Below are 24,202 nucleotides of genomic sequence, written 5' to 3' on the forward strand. Positions count from 1 at the left end.
AAATGCTATTAAAGCAGTAATTCTCAAATCTGGTTGTAAAAGCTATTTTCCTTGTACATGAACTTAAAAAAGAAAAGGAAATTATAAGTAGTTAGTCAGTCTTCCAATAGAGGCAAGACCTTGATATTTCCTCCGTGTGCTTTCTAATATCCAGCTCGTATCCAGCAGGATAAGTTAGCAAAACTTTTTTTTTGTTTGGGGGGTGGAGCGGGGGGATAGACCCCTAACTCAAAAATAGAAAGGATCATAATCTGAAAAAGAGTCATCATTGAAATCATTAAGATACACATCTCCTTCAGTTTACTGCTCCTTTATGAGTCATTCATTGCCTTTGTGTAGCTGATGCGATTTCATCTGACCTGTACGCCCCTCCTGGGGCATAGAAGGGGTTTTTTCGCTGTTGTTTGGTAGAGTTGGGCACACTCTGGTGGGCTTCTGTAGCAAGTGGAAAGTTCTCTGTAAAATAAAGGGCTCGGAGGTTTTGAAGTCTACATTGTTAGAGTATCACTTCTTACCTTTTCAGAACTGAAAGTATTAGTTGTACATTTCTTGGCAAAAGAATGAGGTGGAAGACTCAGTCCTAGGAAGCGAGACATTCAGCACTGAGTGATATAATACACATTAGAGGGATTAATAAAAAACAAGAAAAGAAGTATGGACCTCAGTGCCTTTGCTTCTGGAGATTACGACTGAAGGAACAGCACCTGCGTGATGTGGTGGTAAAGAAGGACAGGATTTGGTGTTCCCGAGTCCTGTGTCCATCCTCAGGGCAACAGGAGGGCAAGCTTTGGCAACAGGTTGTGCTGCTGGTGTGCCTCAGCTCAGCTCCGTGGGTTGGTTGCATGAAAGTGCTAGTCGAATAATTGCTATGATGTTTGGCCAGCACTGAATGCGATAGGATATAGTCATCATTCAAAGGTCCCTTAGGTTTTCAGATACTGCTCTCATTAGTGAGCCTCCGTCAACAAAAATGCCATCCTGCAGTCAAGCAATGTCTTGGCGTGCCCAAAGACTCTTGTAATTCAGCTGCTGTGGGGCACAGAGATGTGTCAAGTGAACTGCAAACAACTCTGAAAAGGCTCCATCAGATGGATTTGATACACACTGTTTTTTTTGTAGCATGCTTTTTTTCAGCAAAAGGTGTTCTTTTGTTAAACTGTGTTTTAAATGTCGACTATTTCTGTCACAGGTGTAGGTCCTTAAACTGAAAAGTAAATTGCTTACATGAATTCCTGGAGTCCTCACTCAGGAGAAGCTGTTTTGCACTTTGCTCAAATATTCTCCAATTTTATAAAGTAGAGAACAACAGTTTCTGGATTGTTTGACTGAAACTGTTCTATAAAAGTGGATATGTCGTATTAATGAGTTACTAGTTTTTTACAAAGGCAGGTTATGTCTATTAATTCTAGACATTTGAATATAAATGTGAAATTATTCCTCCCTCTTTTTTTTTTTCCCAGATATTTAATTCTATCATGTTTGCTTCAAATTCAACAGTACAGTAATGTTCAATCCCTCCCTATGTTTCTTTGTTATTTAGATGAGTGGGGTGTATTTGTTAGAAGATGAGATTCTTAGATCCAAACACAGAGGCAGAAGGTGCCTTCCTGCCTTTACTGGGTGGAACTAGATACTCAGCTGAGATAAACAGAGTGGTCACAGGCTCCGTAGAAGAGGAAAGACTGCACTAATGGCAGATAGAGCCTTACCCAGCTCTTGCCACTAGGCAATGATATGCTGTACAATTGTGTGCTGCATTTGCTTATTAAACTCAAGTTGCAGTACTGTAGTTGACTTGAGACAGATAAGATGGTGATGCTACTATCACTTGGATATTCCAAATGCAATTTTCACCTTTGCTGAACTGGCTGCTCATGCACTGATACCTGTTACAGCTGAAGTGGATGATGAATCCTTATTTAGCCAACTGAGATAATAAAAGAGAAATTTGAAATGGGAATGCACGCTTTTTTTTAAAAAAAAAGCTGCTTTGGAACCGCATCCTTAAGGATTTTTAAAGTTAAATCTACAAAACCCCATGATCTACCAGAGGGAAAGAAGGTCCTTCTGAACAAATTATTCCATGTCACAGTGTATATTTTCTCAAACAAAACCCCAGGTTGAGCCTCTTGCAGATTACTATCATTGTGGATGGACCCATTCCCTAAATACAGCACTAAATTAATGTGAGGCTACTTACTAGGACTTGCAAGCCAGTAGCAGGAGCGTTCTTGATTTAGCCAAGTGCTAGCCTCTGATCTTTCAAAAATATAATTCTGCCCTTTTTAAAAACAGATGAGCTTTTCACAGAGGGGTGCTAAACTTTCAGGAAGAAACCATTCCTAATGGGAATCTGAGGAAACTCTGGATTTCCTCTCCAGTGGCTGTATGCAGCCTATGAGTTACTTTATTCCTAAAATAGGACTATAGTTCGATGGCTTTTATAGTAGGAGTTAGTTCTTCTCTCTAACCAGCTGTGAACATTATGGAGCCATCCGTGTAGATGTAAGTCACAAGAGTGCAACCCTCTTTGCCCTTGACCAAAGCACATTTATATAAACCCCAGAAAAGTCTTACTGAAACATAATCCACATGTTCTGCTGTAATTTAAAACGTGATCATAGTCATCAGTGTTATAAAAGATGAAAAATTTGGGCATAAAATTTATATTCTTTAGTATTAGCATGGCTAATTCACTATGCATTACTTGAAAATTGCATACTTTGTTTGAAAGCAGTGTTTTCACCCAGAACTGAAAATCTCCAGAATTCAGAGACTGTGAATTTATCAAGGCTGTGTTTAAAAAATTACAGTTATTAATGCCTCTTCTCTTTTTTTTTTTTGTGGAGACCTACTTTTCAGTGCAGTTTGTGGAGCACGAGTAAAAAGCAGCGCATGGGTGGGAAAGAGTGAAAGACTTCTTATGAGAAGTCAGGAACTGTAGCACATTCCTCCAAGTCTCACAAGCCTGAATCCAAGGAATAATATAAAAATCCAGGTTTTGGCCTCCAGCATGGTCATCTTTATTTTCCACAGCAGCTGCACTGCATGGAGCTGTGGGATTACAGGATTGCAACCCTTTAGGATCAGGAGAGTTGACACTAATCCATACATACCAAAATCCACTTTAGGTCTCTGAGTGAAAAACAGACACCTCCCGTCTATTCACCACAGATGCGTCTATTGCTCAGAAAGTTTTTTTAAGTTTTTTCTAAGGAAAAGCAGGAGACTTTTTTCATATTTATCCACAAAGAAATCTTTTGCCTTGTTAGAGCTGGGGAAAAAACAGGAGGGGGCATAACTGAGCTGAAAACCAGTCTAGGTGAAATCAGATGCGTATCCTAGATAAAGGAAGCTCTTTCCTTGTGGAAAGCGTAATGATACGGGCTTTTAAGAACTTTGAGATCTGAAGAACCATTGTCACTTGCACTAGTTGATAATCTGAAGAGCAAGCTAATGAGATCCCATCAGTGGGATCTTTGCTTGATAGAAGTAAAATAATAACACCTGGTCCAGCTGGAGAACCTTTTTCCTGTTTACCAATAACATTTAAACATACATTTCTTCCTGAACATCAGTATTTACCTTGCATTTTCATGAACAACTACTGATTGTTGTTACCATGCTATCCTCTTGGTTGAAAAGAGGACACTGACTCTTGCTGCGTGATAACGCATCTAGACTGAAGTATGTACGGTGAAGCCTACATACAGGCTAATTACTAACACATCTCTGTTATGGGAGAATCATTTACCCTTCTGCTGTGCATTTCCCCTCAGGAGAAAGTTTACCACAGTTTCCTGGTCCATTCAGGTCAGTTCCAGGATCAATAAGGCTTATTATTAGAAGATCCAAGATCATTAGGGAGGGTTATTATTAGGAGTGTTACAGGGAAGGAAGCAATGAGGTTCAAAAGGCAGAGCACAGGGGTGGCTGGGGAAGAAGAGACAGTGTGGGTGTTACTTACCCACTGATGTCTTTACCGAACTGTCAAATGACAGACTAAGGTGGAGACTGGGCTTTCATTGCTCTCACAGCTTCTTTAGATCAAAGGGTGAGGAAATAGGCTGGTACGTTTGTGTGTGGTATTTATATTGTGGTATTTATATATATATATATATGTATGTATAGTGTGTATACTATACAGCACTGTGTGTAGTATACAGGCAGTCCCCCATTCCTGCTGAAAACCATCCCAAGGAGGGTATGCATTTGCTCGTTTTGGTGAGCATAGGGCCTCTGCAAGGAAGAGCTTTCACCCTGGTGGTTTTTGTCCTTTATCATGTTGATTTCCTTTCTAGGAAAGAGACCTTTTTTCAGTGGCAGTTTAGCCACTGAGGGACAGACCTCTTCCTGGGCTCACTCTTTCCAAGGTTGGGGTCTGATGTGCTTTCCACAGCCGAAAGGCTCAGAGGAAGACAAGCAGAATGCATTTACAGAAGCTGGAGGAAAGTAACTGGAAGTTCTTGGGAAGGTCTCTCCTAATATAACTACAGGAGCTCATTGCCACAAGAGGGTGCTTGCAAGCTCATCACTGGCCGTCTCTTCAGAGAGCTTCACAGTGAAAATGTGCTGGAGCCTTTAAAATGTTGTTTCTAGAAAAGACAGATTAGATACAATGATAGATTACCACCAATCAGAAGGTTGTACGTTTATCTTTTAGCCAAATCGAAATGTATTGCTTACAAAGGTTTTGTGAGTCATTAATTTTGGAGAGCTCTCCTAAAAAAACCTGTGCATTCAAACATTCTGCTTAGCCTCTTGCAGCAGATCTAAGCTGCAGTCAGCCTGTGTCTGACAGAATGTAACAGAAAGGAAAATATATCTATTAAACAAACAGAGAGGAGCTGAATCGTATGCCTTAAAGCCAAAGGGATTACTTTTTGATAGTTTTGCCAGTGCACAAAATGCATTTCACGTAATTTCTGAGTACACTACCAAATATGTTTTTAAAATGCTGCAAACTCTCCTTTCTATTCTTAAACAGTGTGAATATATGTATATATTTAGAGACCAGAAGTTAGCAGTAGCATCTGTCAGGCCCAGGACTTGGAGTTCACAACTAAACTGGTGTCTGAATGTTCCTAAACGTCTGATGTGGTGCGAGAATGCACTGGATACAAGTCACATCAGGTTTGGGTTATGCTGTTAGGTGATCCGTCTTTGACTATCGTTTTTGCTAGCTTTTAGGGGTTTTGCCTTTCTGAAATTTAGGGGTTTTGCCTTTCTGAAAAAACCCCCACCAAAACCCAAAAACCTTAAACAAAATGTTTCACTGATATAATTGATAGGAAGACTATTATTGTAACATTGGATTTTGAAGTAATTGGCAACTGAGAGATTCTCCAAAATAGTGCACATAAAATTATTTCCACAAAAGGTATAGTTTGAGCCTTATAATAAACTCACTTTCAGTGGTTCCCAAACCCGCTGCAGCTTCGTGCAGCAACTGGCCAGAGCAGCAGGTGCTCCCAGCCTCATATGTTCACAGGAGGAAGCTTTGCTGTTTTAAATTTATCGCTAGCTGGAAACACCTGTTCCAAGCCAGGCGTAGTAATGTGTTGTTCATTTAAGGATCCGGAAATACATTATCATTGTTCACAGGGTGGTTTACAGCCTTTGGAAGCCTTGCTGAACATTGCATATCAAGCCAGTGAAAGACAAAGAAATGAAATGAAAAGCAGTTTACCATTTGCTGGAGCAGGATCCTGATGTCAGTGGGAGTCTGTCACGTTACCCCCCCACCCCCGCTCTCTGCAGTTAGTGGTTTGGATTGCTAATGTTTAGGGCACCTTAAAGTGCAGACATGGGATTTGTGGTAGAAATGCCTTCAGGGTTTATGTCAGAATCCCCCCCTTAAAGTTCAGTGCGTCATTTATATTGTTTTCGGAAGCCAGACCTCTCACTTCTTTCTTATTAATATCAATTCCCTTACTTTTAAGCCATAGCAAAGTGACCCGCATCTAGCACAGATATCAAGAAGCAGGCACAGCAAAGAGGGATGTATAAATTTGGCTGCCATGTGTCATGTGTTATTACTGTCAACACTATCAAAACCTAGCACTAACATTTGACAGTATTAACACTGATTAGTGTGTGCTATGCAAACAGGAAAGCTAGGATTAGTAGGGCTGCATTATTTGTCAGAGATCATCACTATTTAGTAGTTGTACGTAACATGACAGTCTAAATCAACTGAAAATATGAAATTCAACCTGATAAAAATTGTGTTATTTCCCCTACCATCTTCTCACAGTATTTTCTGTCCTTTACAGCCAGGGTCCCTGTAAACAGAATACAGAACGCAGAACCCTTCCCTGAAAATGGAATCCTGGGCTGAAGTGCAGCGTTACTGAACCCTGACATAACTTCCTTTTAACATGCACATTATGATGATAAGCTCCACTAGGTGACCCATCAGTTCATTTTAGGTTTATCTTATCTTTATTAATATTTCCTTAAAGTTTCCTCACATGTTCCTTTTCTAAAGTTATACCTTGTTTACTCCTGCTGTGACCAGAGATCTCACATACATTGCAAAGCTCAATTTTGGACTGATTGGACTATATCGAATGTTACTTCTGTTTCAATTGTGAGAAAATGATGCCAGTTTCCTTCTTTCCATATAAATGTTTTCATTCTGTACATTGCTTTGTTGCACAACAGTCTGCTGCTGCTAGCAAAGGCCTTCTCCTACCTGATCTAACTTCAGACTAAGTACTTTCCTAGTGTAGTCTCACCGGCTGTTACTGCAAAATAGTACATTATTTTAACAAAATTAATCTTGAGCATGAATGTGTATACCTGCTAACATCCTGAGCAAATATATTTTAAAACATATATATGTATTTAAATGGGATCGCATTAGATTTCCTAATTCAAGTGCCTTAATGTTAGAATATGCCCGAGCTAGCTAGCTGTAGCGGCTACTAGCTCTTGTTCACATGTTCGGGTCTTCCGTTCTTTGTTTCAAGCTGAGGTGCAGAGAGGAAAGAACAAAAAAAGATTTTTCTTGTGCTACGTCCTGTTGCTGCTGTTTTCAGAAGTATCACCAAGTGTCATCTTAACTCACAGTAGGACAGCTGGCAGTGCAGCCCACGCCCCCTGCAACTCAGGCGGGACGGTGTGCCTCAGCTCGTATCATTTTGCAGGGCTGTTTCCACTGCTAGGTGTAATCCTGGGTGTTTCTGCTTCTGTCCGCCTTCTGCAGTGGAAAGGGTGGCTGGAAGGATGTGATACAGCGAAGAACAAAGCTTATATCACTAGTGATGCTGAAACCAATTCAGACAATATACATGTTAGTAAATAGGGAAAGTCACACTGATTTTATTACTTTTTCTTGTCTGATTTATTACACAAGTGGCACTCGTTTGCCTTGTTGTGTAATGAAAGCTTTTGCAGGCATAGTAAAATGAACTTTCCTGGGACTATTTTTAGAGGTGATCATGGAGATTTGGATTAGAATAGATTAAGGACTTCTGCGGAGATAATACGTATACTAAGCCATACCTTTACTTAAAGACATGTGACCTGACTGATACAAGAGGCATTTACAAAATAAGTGAAGTCGAACATATCCCACAAAATGGAGGGGGAAAATGGTGTGTGATCATCTGCATGTCCGCAACCTGGTCTGTGTTTTTAGCTAGCAGCGTGCAATTCACGCTGGGAAATGAATCTGTGAGCACTCATAATGCTGTGAAGCGAAGGTGGCAATTTTGTGCCTTCAATATTGAGACACTGGAAGGGGCAGTGCCATTTAAGCTTGCTTTTGGACTCAAGGTTGTGCTTCAGGCAGAAAATCCCTCTGCAAAGGAGGCAGAGTTTTGCATGCTGCTGCTCGTCCCCTGCTAGAATGCTCTTTTGCACTTATCTGATCATTTTCCCTGGCAAAATCAGCATCTCCCCCCCTTGCTCCTCTCCAGGTACACGGGATTTTGTCCAAGCAACAGCTAGACAAAAGCCATTTAAATTCCCAGCTCCTTTTTTTTTGTTGTTGCTTTCCTGATATAGATTTGTATGTGACTAAGCTGTTGCAGCCCTTTCTCTAAAAGGTCATCCTAAATTATATTGTGTTGATAATATTAAAGCTTATGTGCTTGATGGATTTCTATAGCACATAAGCACCACTTCTCATGGGACTGATGACCTGAATAATTACCTCATCTCAGTTGCTGTTGATCTAATCAGCTAAACCAATTATAATGTAAGCTCAAGCCGTTTATGAAAGTTTCTGAAATTGCTTTAGGCAGACTGGAAGGTTTTGTGCATTATACATAGAATCATTCAGGTTGGAAAAGACCTTTGAGATCAAGACCAACTGTTAACCCAGGGCTGCCAAGTCCATCACTAAACCATGTCCCTGAGCACCACATCTATGCACTTTTTGAACACCTCCAGGGATGGTGACTCAACCACCTCCCTGGGCAGCCTGTTCCAACGCTTGACCACCCTTTTGGTGAAGAAATTTTTCCTAATATCCAATCTAAACCTCCCTTGGTGAAATTTGAGGCTGTTTACGCTTGTCCTGTTACTTATTATCTGGGAGAAGAGACTGACCCCCACCTGCCCACAGCCTCCTGTCATGGAGCTGTAGAGAGCAGTAAGGTCCCCCCTGAGCCTCCTCTTCTCCAGACTAAACAGCCCCAGTTCCCTCAGCCGCTCCTCACAAGTCTTGTGCTTTAAACCCTTCACCAGCTTTGTTGCCCTTCTCTGGATACGCTCCAGCACCTCTGTGTCCCTCTTGCAGTGAGGGGCCAATTATTAGAATATACAGTATAATACATAATATAACATATAACATACTAATACATAAACTAGTATATAGCAGATAGTGATGTTCAGCACTACATTTTGCTCTTTTTTAATAGAATGTATATTTAGAATCTCTGTTAATCCAAGTTTCACGGAGTTGCAGATTTTTTAGTGGAGATTGGAATTGCCCTCAAATAATCCTGGGAGATTTATTTTGAAATGCTTAACCTGATTTTTTTTTCTCTTTTTCTTTGTATGTGAATTATGTTATAGTGAGTGATAGTTATAGATAGTTCTAGCGTTTCAAATCACAGATATAGGGTATATAGGATATACCCTAAGTTGATTGAACAGGCTTTTTAGCCCTCTAAATATGTACATTAATTTTTTTACCATGTCCCCACCTTTCTATATTTTGTGGTAGACAAGTTATTGTGGTTCAGTCAACTTTGTTTTGGAGTCTCTGATGCGACAGTTGAGACTGAATTACATGCATTACTGAATGCATGGCTTATATAATTATTTATAACATGTTCATAGTATGTCCCAAGTCTCCCTTCTTGGAATGCGCCTAATGTAAAGCTATTGAACAGTGTTACATATCTATGTATATATTAAAGATAGTATTTATAGGTTCATCAAGCGTCGCAAACAACTGAAAGTGACTTAGTTTCAAAAACTGCAATTAATTGAGAAATGTAAAAGTTTCACTGGAAATCACTTTGATGGCACCTTTTTAAAATGAATCCTGTCTCTGTATAATAATAAGTTGTGTGTAACGTATAATATTAAATATATGAATTATTATTTTAGTAACTCAACAAGAAAAATTTAAACACAACTTTGTATTCCTTTATGTTTTATCATTCTTCCATTTGTCTTACTCATAATATTCTTTCTGTAATATCTTTTAAACTTGGACATAATTTTCATAGTTCTCCCTACATATGATTATGGATTACAATGCATCATTATCTCATTTAATTCAATTACATGCAGTTTTAATCATTGCTGTTAAACCAACCTTGCAGAATTGTCATTAATACTTACAGATGCATGCAAAGCAAACAGGACGGTTGTTTACCGTGATGCTTATGAAAAGCAATATGTAACGTCAATGTAGTCTTTTGCCAGACCCATTTTTTGTCTGGGATAATAGGCGAAAAGCTATAATAAGCTGTTTTAATTCTCAGCATCTTGGTGAGAAATAAGTTGCCTGAAGATTTTTTTTTAAAAGCTAAAATAATTGAATGCTATATGTGATTTGCTTTGCTGTTCAGTTTGAGTTCATTATTGATCCTCTAGTATTTCTTGTGATCTCTATTATCTGTAATGATCTAGTGTGCAAATAGCCTTACATCTGTAACTTTGTTATAACATCTGATTTATCAAATTTTCTCCTGAGATATCCATGATCTCACTTAATCAGTTGCATTGTTGTGTCATTAGCCAACACAGCTGAGCAAAGCAGAGTTTATTTTTTGTAGTGGCAGCACTATTCCAGTCTTACATGGAATCAAAGGCGCATGAAGAATTATCAGTTTAAAAGGAATCAGAAGTTTCCCGTGACTATTTCATTCTATTTCAAACATGCAATTTCAAGTTTATGCTTTTGTGAGAAATTTTAATACAATACTTTTAGTCTGATCACAGAGGAGCAGTATGAAACTTACAATTTGTAAACACTGCTTGAGGAAGATGTTGCAACATCTGATTAACTTCAGGTTGTCTCATGCCTGAAACGCTCATTTATGTGCTCTGGGATGAAATTAAGAAAATTAGTTATACTTCATTTAGATTATAGGGAAAAAAGTAATTTATCCTAGACTGACTGTGTTTTCATATGTTCTCAATAAAGTACTGTTAATTTTGCGCTGTCACTTCAAAACAAAGGGGAATTTTTCAAAACTATGCTAGTTAGATAGAAATAAAAGATGTCAGTGTAGAAAAACTGTGGGAAAGCTCTGTGAAATGCCAAATATTCCACAGAGGAAAGACAGAGCCCTCAACAGTTGGAAATATTGTGGCTTCTACTTGGAAAAAAACCTGTTAGTGAGCTGAAATTCAACCCCCCCCTTATGTGGAAAAAATTGATCGTAAAGGTTAATGCAGCTGATGTGATGGATGACTCATGCTTTCTCTTTGACATGCAAAGTCTGTATGTAATATTTGAAAAGTGAAACAGGATCTGTTTCAAACCTCATTTCATGTTTAAGGTCTCTTCTGCACAGAGGATCAAAGCAGATTTTTTTGCCTGTTCTGTTTCATTGGTCTGCGAGAATGATGGGCAGCAACTCCGGCTGCCGATCGGGAGAGAGCAGGTCTTAGCGAACACAGCAATCCTTGTGAAACAGGGATACGGTGCTTGCATGCTGTGACATGTGTACAGTTATTCCTTCAGAGAATTGATTATTATTATATATTAACGGGAATAGTTTGAGTATTTACTAGGGTTTAAAATAAGTGGTGGTTGAGGACATGTGAAAGGGATGAGAGCGAAAAGCATGCTGTTGAAGGAGAAAGGTTGAAGACTTAGGGAGAGGACATGCATTTCAGGATTACCAATCCAAAATCAATCAATATTATTGATCATTATTAATTTAATATTGCATTATTAATCATTAATAATTTAAGAATTATCAATCTAGTCTCCTAAAGCTTTCACATGTAGTGAATATGTCTAAGAATTGTTCTTACTGACAAAAGAATAGTAAGGCTCAATTTAAAAAATATACTTTTTTTTCTACATACACTGACCACTTCATAACTGTACCATGACCCTTTATATGAGGAGCAGAATAATTGATGTCTTGGTAGAACACTAATAAGATAAAATGTCATCTCTTTTTTGAAGATTACCAGATTACTCAGGTTCAGGATTTTCTAGCTAAAATTCGTTTATACTGCTTTATTTTTATCTTTTAAAAAAACATTAAGCACACAGCTGTATTCTCCTGAAGACTGCTGTGATACAGGCTACTGCTTTACTCATTACTTCAAAAGGCAGCTTGCTGAAAGCAATTTTGTATTAGTTATATTTATTAATTGAGATCGTTGAAAGATTTTCTAATATATTATGGCTGTGGATAATAGTGTTTATTGGCATATGAAGTTAAAGATTCTAGACTAATACTCATGTTGCAATTGATTGTGTGTTCTGGCTGATCCACTTGTACTAATTTTCAGCAAGCAGAATATAGACAGGGCCAGAAATGGATGCAAAGAGCAAAAAAATGGGGGGGAGCAACCTGAAACCACAAATTATCATGGTGTCACTGAACCAGGATTTGGGAAATAACTGTTGACTCCAGGGGTTTTTCGCAGTTTTCATTCTAAAGCTGTAGCCTCCTGCACCTCATTTCAGCATCTGATGCATTTGGAAGAATTATGCAAAGGAAAGCAGTCCCTCAGCAAGTTGTCTGTCTGACCCACCTCCCCATGAAGCACATGACTGCTGAGGGTAACCAGACAGCACCTGCATCAGCTTTACAGCCCTGGACGGTGCTGGGAACCATTTGGTTGTGAAGCGATTTGTTTTCATGTCCTCATGTGATTACTTGTTTTGCTTGTCAACTGGGGAGTGCTGGGCATGCTCTGTCAAAGACCAGGTTCTCACACTCTTATCTGATCCACTTTGGATCTGTACAACCATACTTCAAAAATTGTTTTCCATGCTACTTCATCATGTAATGCCTCAGAAAGCTCCTATTCTCTGTTGCCTTTCCTTATCGTTAAGTAAGCAGTCTTTGATAGCACCTTTAGAAAATAAATTTCAGAAAATGTTGATATCTAAGTAATTCTTCTGGTTGGTAAACTCAGAACGGTGAATGAGTTTCATTGATTTTGAGATCATTTGTGCCTTATGTCTGCTGAAATCAGAATGCCAGTGTGTGTCAGATGCGTTAGATCCTATCTGATGGAGGTACCCACTGAAAGTAGGACAGAAGTTCTTAAATACTGTATTGCAAAAGCCTCTTGCAAAAAAGAGCTGGTATTTGTTGTTTGTTACTGTTTGGTTTACTGTTTTACAATTTGTTTTTCTTTTAAAGAGAGCAAAAATTGAACTTTTTTTTAAAAAAGCATCTAGTAAATAAAAAAAATTGTCCTGTGAAAATATACTGTGAAAATATCCTTCAGATACTGAGTGATACAGTTTTTACTTTTTTCCATTAGAGGTAACAGCTACTTATTAACTTAGTTATTCTTATGGCTTTTTGAAAATAGCACTCTTACTAAAAAATGTCATTTTTTTCAGTGAACAATAGGATCCCCCTTCTTATTGTCAAGAATTTTAGGTCTCCAAAGAATTGTATACTTTGTTTTCCACCGCCATTATTAACTGACATTTTACTGCAATTTTGGGTGATGTTTTAAATCTGCAGAGGTTTTGGTGTTGTAAAGACCTATATCCTGGACATCAGGTAGAAAATGAAATTTTAGAGAAGTGAAATAATGCTCAAGTTCTTACCAAATGGACACTGAGACAATGTTCTTTAAAGCTAAGAATGATTACATTGTAGTAAAACTTGGATTAATCTGAATAATCCCACCAGGAGAGTACATACTTTTTGGTGAATGTATACGTGTGTATATATATATATGTGTGTATATATATATATATATATATATATATATGACTTCAAGCAGAATCCTCTGTACAATTTCAATAGAATGGTTTGAAGTACTACAAGTTCTTCACAAGGAAATGGAGATGCTCTTTATGAAGCAGTGGTGGGCGTCACTTCATACTGAGGACAAGAGTGAGTTGAGAATAAAAGAAACCAGAGTAATAATTTTAATGAAAGACGCAATTGAGAAATACCCTATGTAGCCTGTGAGCATCCCAAAGAGCTGGCATTGCCTCTGTATCTTAATGAAGCTGTTTGCCACCTAAGCCAGAAGGCCAATCCAGAACAACAATGAAACAGGACACTGAATTATTAACTAACTAGTTACGATGACAATAAATTAGAAGCTGCAGTTGTTGTCATTTGGCAAATGTCTCTGTCTCAGTAGTGTCCATGGGGAAAAGCAATAAAGAGAATGTTTAGGCAAGAGCCACTTAGAAAAATGAGGGCAGGGCAGGCCATTCAGTTTTCATAACCAGCTTCTCCTTCTTGCTAGTCTTTTGTGGTTATGAACTTGTTGCACGCCTGTGTGAGTGCGTTTTAGGCAGGCAGGGTTACCAGAGAGGATGAGATTTGTGCCTCTGCCCTATCTTTTCCAAAGTCAGATACTGATGCTGAGCTCAAGAAGACTGAGTCATGCACTGGCAGCGAAGAGGGAGCTCAGGGAGCCCTAGTTAATCTGCACCAGCCCCCTCTACACCCATCAGCCCCGTGCAGATGAACATCAGTAATTGCCCGAGTAATCCTGAAGACTGGAGATAATGGTTTTAATCCTAGTGGTCAAATGAGCAGCCAGGATTAAGTATGTTCCACTTAATTAATGACAAGTGTATTTTGCTGTATTTTAGGGAAGCTGTCAGTTTGCCACTGTGGAGTGACACACTGTCTGGGTACCAAGCAGAGTTACAAGGTTTAACTCCTGGCTTGGCTTCCTCCTGGAAGTTTTACAGCTTCCAGCTGTCATAAAACACATTAAACAAGAACTCTAAAAGCAATTTTATTTTATTTATGATTATAAAAACAAAGTCTAGTTCTAATGGGAAACCTGAAGCATTTAAAGATGGCAAGAGGCAGTATGAACACAATTCCTGCCTATCACTTCCCCTTCAGAGAACAAGTAGTCGTTTTTCAGAGAATTAATATTCACAGCAGGTCCGGTTCATCTTACCTGCCAGGTTCATTGTATTATACAATAAAATCTGATTTATTCTCATTTGGATATAGACTATATAACCATATAAGCATAAGCCATTTATAAACAGTTACTTTCCAAGTAGCATAATATAATACCTACTCTCTCAGGTATTTCTGAGGAATACCAAATGTTACTCGCCAAAGGGCAGAGATAAAAAGCAGTGTTTTGGATCTGAACATTGTGCCTGGAGCTAATCACTGGTTACGCTGACACCTTTTTAGTTCTTCAGTCTCGGGCGCGGGAGGGAAATACAAAAAAGGAGGCTAGTATGCTTCCTCAGTGAACTTTTCTAAGTCTGGTAAACCTAACTCTCTCTTTATATTTTACTTACAGAATGGTCTTATCGTTGCCTGTTACCAAGGTTATGTGGATATTGTAATAGCCTTAGCACAATGCCCTCACCTTGATGTGAACTGGCAGGACAACGAAGGGAACACAGCTCTGATTACAGCTGCACAGGCAGGTAAGGCTCTTTGTCTCGCCTCTTACATACAGGGTCTTAGGAGGAGTGTGTGTTGTGGCTCTTATTTTTAGGACTTTTTCAAAACCCTAGAAGAAAGTAGCCTGCGCAAAATAATCCTGGCCAAGCCCACTCCCAAGTAAGTTTGTCATTACTTTCTTTGAAATAAATAATCTACAGTAATATTTATCCAATATATTAAGACAGGAAAAGCTATACATCTCTTTTAGATGCCGTTGACTATTTTAACTTAAAAATAAAGAAAATCTTGCCTAAGTGTGCACTACTATATTGCTTTGTTCCTTTAAGCTTATTTTCCTATGTTTGCTCTGGCAAGCAACCAGTCAACATCGTGGTCGTATAATGTGCTCTATTGGTGCTGGCAGCATCTCTTTTCTCATGTTTGTTGCACCTACCTCAGTGGGTCTGTGGTAAGTGCTGACTGTAGGAAAATGTATTCATTAAGAAATATCTTAGCTGCTAAGACATTCTTCAGCCACTCCATAGTTAAAAGCAAAAGCCCCTGTTACATAGTCTCAGCAGGTTTCAGTGTTTTCCAATGCTGTTTTTATAACAGATTGATAATATTGACATTGACCATGTTAATCCTGATGCAGACTGGAGTGAAAGCGGAGTTTATCCCCAGGTTTATTTTCATCCCACCCAGCATGGTAATATTCAGTGAACAAGTGTAACAGGTCACAAATGTGAGAGATGCTTCCAAAAGATTGACTGATTTCAAGTGTACAGTTAAAAAGCAATCGGTCGATTATTTCTGTTAAAACTGAAACACTGTGCTTTAACCTTTAAGGGAAGCTGTAGTTTTCTCTTACAAGTGTTAACAAAGTGCTAAAGCATGCAAATCAGGAAAAATTTGACCAAGGAAGCCATCACTTTGTAGTCTAGAAGTTATTCCAAAGGCTGCCTGACTCTGCACCCACAGTTTCCTTTGCATCCCTCAAACACGCTCTTCAAAGGCAATCAGTTTACAAGGGAAGGCATATTGCTCTTTATCATGCCTTCTTACTGATGAAGCATATGGGATGTTCATGGGAGTTCATGGGACATAGTATTCCCTCCCAGACCCTGGCTGGTTGGAGGAAACAAATTTCCATTGGGCAATGTCAATGGACATTACCAAGCCATGTCTACAGAATGGAGCAGTTCAGTTTTGATGTTTGTTTAGTAATATTGCCACTAGACATTTCCAGGTAGTACCAGACTTTGTGTTGTACCAAAAAGTGAACTCTGCTAAAGAAGTTGCTGCGAGATAGGTCTTGAATACTGGAAGAATTGTGCCCACAGTAGTCACGTTCATAGCAAAGACATGAGCATAGTAACTTTCCAAAGAAAGTGGAGAAGTATCCAAAACTAACCTACTTTTATTTATCTGCCCTAATATAAATTTTGACTATAAAAGTTTTAACGCTGACTCCTTCCTGACCTTTATAACTCATGATAATGAGCTCAGGATTAATCCAGAGGGCTGACATTGACTTGACACTCTCTGCCAGTACTTGCTATTGATCCCCAAAGCAACTGAAAATGACTGTAGTCAGCAGAAGCTTATACAAACTCCTAACAACTTGGATGTTTTCCCTTGCCTATGATAATCCTGAGCTACAGTCTTGAAACCAGTTATTTAATTCATTATCACAAGACACTGTGTTAATATGTAAAAGATACGTAGTGTTAATAGAGATTACTGTGAGGTTAACATCGCAACCAGAGGAGCTACAGTGCAATAGATGCTGCTTAATTATTGCTGAATGTTAAGCAGTAACACTGAGCAGTGTATTACAAAGAACTCAAAGCAAAGCTTATGCAAGCTTTCCCTTAGTGGAGGATTTATTTGTTGTTTGTTGTGGTTTTTTTTTTTTTTAACTTTAGGCCATGAAAATAATATTTTTGCAAAATATATTATTCTGAGAGATTGCTGTTATTTATACCCAAAGTATGGGTTTTCCTATGGAAAGTCTAATAGCAAACCCACATTATTTCCGTTAATGACAAGGTGCTATCAGAAGGTTTCAGAAAGTGCTGCTGTTTTTGTTGACCCGTTGACCAGGTGGCTATCATGGATGGCCAGACCCCTAAGAGGATCTGGATGGGAAAGAGGCTGCGGTCCTGAGGGATCCTTCCTTGTGTTTCAGGAGCTGCACCTGTATCACAAGGGAGATGACAGGGAGGCCTCTTTACTTGCTAAAGGAGTTTAGAATGCACACTTGCCTGTGCTGTTTCATGACTGCCCAGACATGGTGCTCAAATCTAAGTGCCAGCTTGAATTAAGTAGAATTATCTTAAAGACCAGCTAGAGTCTCAGCAGATAAGTGAATTCAGTTCCTCATACTGCTTTTGATAATTTAAGATTTTCATCCTTCAAAGGAAGTATCTAAAGCTGAAGTTTTTTGCATGGGCTGACCTGAGAAAGATAGGCTGGAGGGATCAGTGAAAAGCAGTACTTTCTTAACAAGCTTGTTAGTGTAGAAAAATAACCACAGACAGTGCTCTGCTTAGTGTGTGAATTTCAGGTTTGCAAATTGGTCTGTTTACTTGCTCTCTCAATATTTCTTACAGAGATGGGATCCCTTCTTAAAGAGAGCTTGCCTCCCAAAACTCTACATTTGTTGCAGCCTGCAGCAGGTGGTGCCCAGAAATGCGTGGTGATTCTGTTAAAGCAAAATCAAATGTCAGTACAAGGACAATGCAGAAAAAATGGGAGATTGATACAAACAAGAGACTGAAATAATAAGTGGAAAGGAAGGAAGGAGAGTGGTTTCAAAAGAAGGGAAAAGGGAGGAAGTTTACATAAAAAAATTTTCTGATTTCTGCTGCTCAGGACATAGCTACATCGGTGGCAGTATATGGTAACTGGCATACACTGGTGTTCAGAGAGAGTCATATTTGCTCACAAATTGTAGATGTTTTATGTTACAGGGACTGCAAAACGTAGTTGTTTTATGTTACAGGGACCAGTTTGAGGCAAGGCTGTAGAGCTGGGAACACGAAATCGGAAGTTACCCCAGTTTCTATTTATTAAGGGAGACAAGGGAACACAAACGCCTAAGGCATCCAGAGGATAAAATATTGTGGGTGTCTTCAGTTCCATCCATCCTTCAGAAAGCATTCACTACCCATAAACCAAACATAGGCTTTTGCAGGTACAACTCGAAATTGTGATGTTATGTGGCAGAGCATCTTCCTTACTATGCAGCTTATCCTTTTGCCTGTATTACACAGATTATTAGGTAATATTGTCATCATTATGGGCATTTCCTCCGTGACAGCAATTAAGTGAATTAAGCTATTACAGACATCTGTGCTGATCTCTAAATATGACTCACAGGGTGAAGGAAGTGTACCCTGAGCATGCCATTTCTGGTAGAATATAGATCTGGCTTACAAACAGCAAGAGCCTGATACAAATTCAGTATCACCAAACTGGCTGAGGCCAGGCTAATTTATTTTAAAGCTGCATACAGCTTTCATAGCAGACTTTAAATCACGGAAGACTTACCCGGTTTATGATTTAGATACACGCTTCTAGTTTGCCCAGACGCAGGAGAACTGAAGCAAACTTTATGGCCTTAAATCAAAAGTGTATGACAGGGTTTGAACAGAAACTTGGCAGCTCTGAGCTTTGCTTTGAATTTGATACCTGTTTGAACTAGAAATTTGAAGCAAACCTCAGAAGACAGTAGCTCCTGCAGATTAAAACTGAAGTGGTTTTCAGGAATCCCTGAGACACAAAACTTCTGAGAATCATAAACCTCTTCATTTTCTTTGTTATTTTATTGCTGGTACTTTTTCTGTCTCATTTGAGGCCATCTGTACTCCCCTGGAGAGTTTTGGCTGAGCAAAGTCTTTCAGGATTGACTCTTAGGATCATCTCAGATTTGCAAAATGTCTCTCACTGCAGCTATACTTTTGGCAAAGGGGAGAACATCTTTAGTAATGTAATAACTGCTGAAAAATCTTCTACCTTATTATTTCTGTTTGTTTCAGTTCCTATCTCTGGTTTCCATGGTCAAAAAGTAGTATTTCCAAAAGTAGCTGTTCCAAAACCTTCATGAAGACACACACTGTAACATCAGTAAAACAGAGCATGTCCTGCAAAACAGTTTAGGCACAAAGATGCTCCCAGTAGTAACCAATACCTTGCTGGGATTTGATCTTATGCCATAAAGTTAGTGAAACTGAAGCCTCCAGTATCGAGTAAGCAGGACTGGGTCACTTGATCCTGCCCTGAACTCAGTTCACTTTTGCTTTGTTCAGCTTGTTGTGGCTTGCCATATCTTTATATTTCATTTGCATTTACTTGGTTTTCTCTGACTCTGGCATGGCTAAGCTGATCTGCACCATCTCTACATTTGCTCAGGTTTCAGGAACGTTTTCAGTTATACAGCAAGGCAGCAGAGTCCAGCAAATCCTAGGAGATAAAGAGTAACACCTAGAAAACACCTTAAATTAATTGGTAAAGATTTTGTTAACTTGCTTTCCAAAGTGAATGCAGCACTGTGTTGGTACAAAGCAACTGGTGATGAAATCTGCACCGGATGTGACACTGTAGACTTTAAAAATTGTCCTGTATGAATTCTAATCTGCTTCAGTAACATTTCTGGATGAATCTGAATGACATGCATCACAGAATATTCAGCTGGACCGCAGAGTGAGATGAGTGAATATTTTTACAGCTCCTAGTAATTAAATTGTGATTGTTGCAGCTGCCTGACAGACTGCATTATTTTATAAAGCGTCAAAGCACCATAAAATGAATGACAAGTGAAGGGAAAACTGTTTTGAATGAGTCATAATGGCACTAGATATTCATCTTTTTCTAATAGTCCAATTATAAAGACTTGATGTTTTAATTGGTCGTCCAACCATTTAGCAAGAGATGTCTTCAGCTACTCAGTACGCCCTTGCTGACACCAGTTATCCTGGATTACGAGGCACATGACTGGCAGCAACTGTTGCTTTTAGAAGCAGAACTTAGGTCATTTATTTTACTACCAAAACTGAACATCAAGCCACATTTTCCTGTTGCTGGAGAGTAGACAAGTGGCTTTACACTGTCAGATGGAAAAATAAAAATGTGGGATTCTATACAAAATACTCCTTTGTCTCTTATCAGGCCTGGCATGGTTTGTTAGTATTATTGGCTGGAACTACCATGTGTCATCACATTTTAATGAAGCACCATGATTCTAAGGCTCACATTCACCAGGGGAGGGAAAAAGCTGAACCTTTCCAGTCAGTTCTGATGGCAGGCCTTCCTTCCATAAGCTGTAGGAATTCCCTTTGCAGTGCTACTCACTGAGTCAAGAAACTGAAGGCCCTTGCAACCTCTGAGTGCCCATCTCTGGTCTTCAGTTATTCCCCTACCTTACATTGGCTTTCCAGAGAGGAGAGAAACGTGAGAGGATGTGGGAACCCAGGCTTCCAGGCTCCTGTACCAGCACTCTGGTCACAAGTCAGTGCCACTTAACCCTAAGGCTGACGACTGCAATGAGAGGAAGAGGATAAAGGAAAAGAGATGTTACTAATCATCTGTGTTTTCCCAGTTATCAAATCTGCAGGAGTAATTTTTGGTTTAACCTTGAGACAGTGCCTTAATTCTGTGACATATTTTCTCTTCTTTTTCATTTGTTTAAAGGGCATATAACCATTACAAACTATTTGTTGAACTATTTTCCTGGGCTTGATATTGAGAAGAGGAATGCATTTGGATTCACAGCACTGATGAAATCTGCGATGCAGGGCCGAACGGAATGCGTGAAAGCCTTGATGATGGCAGGTATGCGGAGTGTTTTGCTGATTCTTTGTCATCGTCCAACTGTAAATATTAGACAGTCACACGCAAACACCAAGACGAAAATTGGCTTCTGGGCTGTTTACTCTGAGAGGTGTGGTGCAACCTGCCCTGGAAACAGGTGCAGCTTTTAAGTAAGTCATAGAGAAGGCGGTGAAGCCACACGCTGCGGGTGCAAGAGCACTCAGTTTGCCTAAGGAAACTCATCCAGGACCTCTCCAAGAGCTCTCAGGGTGTGATTCATTGTCTCCAGGAGAGTTCAGGGAGTGTGAGCATGAAGATTTGTAGACAAGGAGTTAATGAATTTCACAACACAGTCGGGAAAGACACAGAGTTTTGCTGCCAGCTCTGTGGGTGTGATGGTGGAAGGGTGCCTGATGGTGGTGGGACAACAGCCAGACCTCCATTCCACCTGCCAGCTGGGGCAGGTCCCAAGGCAGGGAGCAGACAGCTTTGGGGGCTCTGGTTTCTGTCAGGAGAGCTGGGTGTAGGGTTCATATTCCACAGGGGACATTGGTAGGAAATTTGGTGACATAGGAGTAACTTCACTTTCTAACGCCTCCAAGTTTGGTCTCCAGGTTTATGGGCACCAGGGCACCAGGAGGGCTGTATCTGCTGCAAGGAGGGAGTCATGGCACAGGCAGTGAGCAGATCCATCTGTGCCCATGTGCCTGTCTTCACATCTGGAACAGGAAACATGTTCCTTGCTGTTGGCTTTTGGCTGCAGTTGGATTTCTGGCTGTATGCATGGCAAGGCGAAGGGTCCTGGAGAGGAAGCTCAGAAGGGTGACAGGCACTGGGGGAACAGCCTCCGCAGGAGCAGTTCCAGCATACAGCACCTTTTAGCCACAATGTCGTATGGTTTTATTAAGTAATTGGTACATACATTATTAGCTAATAATTAAATAACGAGCACATACTAGTATATCTTCCTGTATTTCAGTTGCAGATATTTGACGCATATTAAATATTATGGAAATGGTAGTGGATTGCATGTGAATATTGTTACTGTCTAGACCAAGAATCTTACAGGTCCATTTAACTGAGACACCTCTTGAATAAGTAGTTCATTTCAGTCATTTTGCTGTTAGAGAAGTCTAAGCCCTCATAATCTGAATATTTTATCAAGCATAATGATATTGCTATTATTCATTTTCTTAACATCCAGTTTCTAGATGTTGATATGACACAGAAATGTTTAGGTGATGTGGTAACCAGCATGTTATTTTCTGCAAGGTTCTGTAGCCTCTTACACTGGAATCAAGGCTTTGGAATTGGATCATTCATTTTGGAGTTAAATTTTTGTGACACAGAACTATAAAATGGCTGCCAGAGCTCAAGTACTGCTAGACACGGGTGTACTTTCTGGACTAACACATAGTTGTGCAGACGTAAGCTCAGAATTTTCCAGTGCCACTTAAAAATTATCACTTAAATGAAAGTTAAATCCCAAGACCTTATGACTTGTCAAATTGACCTTACAGTGTCATGGCTTTCTATTGTTATCACTGCAGATCTGATGGTACCTTGTTCTTTCTGTTCTGGTCACTAGAAGCTATTTCACAACCTTTCTATCTTTGTAGATAATTCACTCCTTGCTATTCTATTTCTTGTACAAAAAGTATCGCTATCAAAGTTCACTATGTCATTGCTGCCTCTGGCATCTGGATAGCCACCTTCTCGTTTTCCTGATTCCTAAGAAGACAGAATACTGAGGAGAATAAACCTTTAGCCAGCCAGAAAATGGCTTTGTTAGCCTCCATATCAAGCTTACCTCCAGAAAGTTGTATCAGCCTGTTTGTGCATCGGAGACAGTGAGGATACCAAAGATCATCCATTGGCTAAGGAGGTGTAAAGTTACTATACTCTTGAGTTTCTAAATTACAGTTTATATACATGTTTTGGTGAGTATTTTGCAGGTCTTCACATTTTAAGCTTGAAATAGGGGCCACAAAGGAAGTGTGGTAAATAACCAGCACTCATTTTAATATCTGATTACTTTTTAGTGCTGTACCACCAGGTGAAAGGGAGGGAGGGAGGGAGGGAGCTGCTCATTCAGAATGGGTTTAGAAGTAGTTTGGGGCTTAAGGGATGATCAATGGCCGCTGACAATAAAGTGCTAGTTTGCTGAAGAAGGTGAAAGAAATTGTTTCTAAAAGATTTGGTGAACAAAACAATTTCACAAATAACCCAGCAAATGTCTATGTTAAAACATAAGAATGCATGGAAGTATAGGAGGAAACCACCCATAATCAGCTGTGAGTCTACTGGCACAGCTACAAAGCAGGTATGTGTCTTTAACAAAGAGTTACAGCCAGGAGGTTTTTAACCCAGTATCTGTTTAGTGGCTTGGGTAAGATCTCTATTGACAGTCACACACTTATGGCAATGCAGGAGGTCAGTAAAGGAAAATCGCTCACCTTCCTAGCTGCCTAAGCGTGGATTTAACACAATCAGATGGGGAAGAGGTAATGGCAAAGTGTGACAGATGGTTGGAGCTGGATTGCCAAAGTGACTGCTCCTTCCGAAATCTGAGTTCCTGGAGGGTGGCCAAGGTCAATCACTACAAGATTAAGGCGCTCTGAGACACTTGGCCGTAATGTTGCTTTTTCAAAGTAAGTCTTTGGAACATGTGAATTTGCTATTCATGAGTGCACAGCGGGTAAGGGGGGAGCCCAGTCGCTCATCGGCAGTTTGTCACAGGCTGCTGCGCTGCCAGGAGCGCGCTGCTGCCAGCATTACACAAGCAAGCCAGCCTGAGCAGGAGCACAGAAATGCTGGTTGTAATTCACGTGTCAAGCCTCGCTGTAATCTCCACTGTAAACTCAGTCCTGCTTTAGTAAAGTCATTGGAGTGGCTGTGGATCTGGAGACTGGGCTTTAAACACTGTGTATAGAATGGGTTGATAACAGATGCCTGAGCTCTTTCATTCCCCGTCTTTAAACCCAGCATGTCAGTTCTGCTTCTCAAGGGACATTAAACCTTCCTAATCAAATAGGATATTTATATCCCAAAGGGGCATGTGTATTCAAAGTTGTGCTGAAAGTGATCTTCAGGGCAAGTTTCATAGGAAAATCAAAACAAGCGGCAAATGCAGTTTTCCTAAACGAAAACTTGTAGGCTATACTTACGCTGAAATGGTAATTAGTTCAAGAAGACTGCTATCGCATTTAAAAAGGGACATGACTATTCATGTCTCCTCCAGATGAGGCATTCTGCTGAATGACAAGTTTGTTCAGAAATGTCTCCTGATTTGTGCAGAAAATCAATACCACTATAGTAAATCATGCTTTAGAAGAGATTTTGTGATACAAAGTATAAAGTCAGCATTGATTTCTGTTGAAAGATCGTGA

General features: G+C 39.6%; 1 protein-coding gene across 1 annotated transcript in view; it reads left to right on the top strand.

The window, feature by feature from the left end:
* Positions 1-24,202, top strand: part of ANKRD33B (ankyrin repeat domain 33B) — a 47,995-nt gene that overhangs the window by 17,009 nt on the left and 6,784 nt on the right. Inside the window, exons 2-3 of the mRNA XM_037381783.1 lie at positions 14,911-15,040; positions 20,694-20,834. Coding sequence (XP_037237680.1) covers positions 14,911-15,040; positions 20,694-20,834 — 271 coding nt within the window. The remainder of the gene's footprint in view (positions 1-14,910; positions 15,041-20,693; positions 20,835-24,202) is intronic.

The sequence above is a fragment of the Falco rusticolus genome, chromosome 3 (assembly GCF_015220075.1).
Source record: "Falco rusticolus isolate bFalRus1 chromosome 3, bFalRus1.pri, whole genome shotgun sequence".
NCBI classification, from domain to species: Eukaryota; Metazoa; Chordata; class Aves; order Falconiformes; family Falconidae; genus Falco; species Falco rusticolus.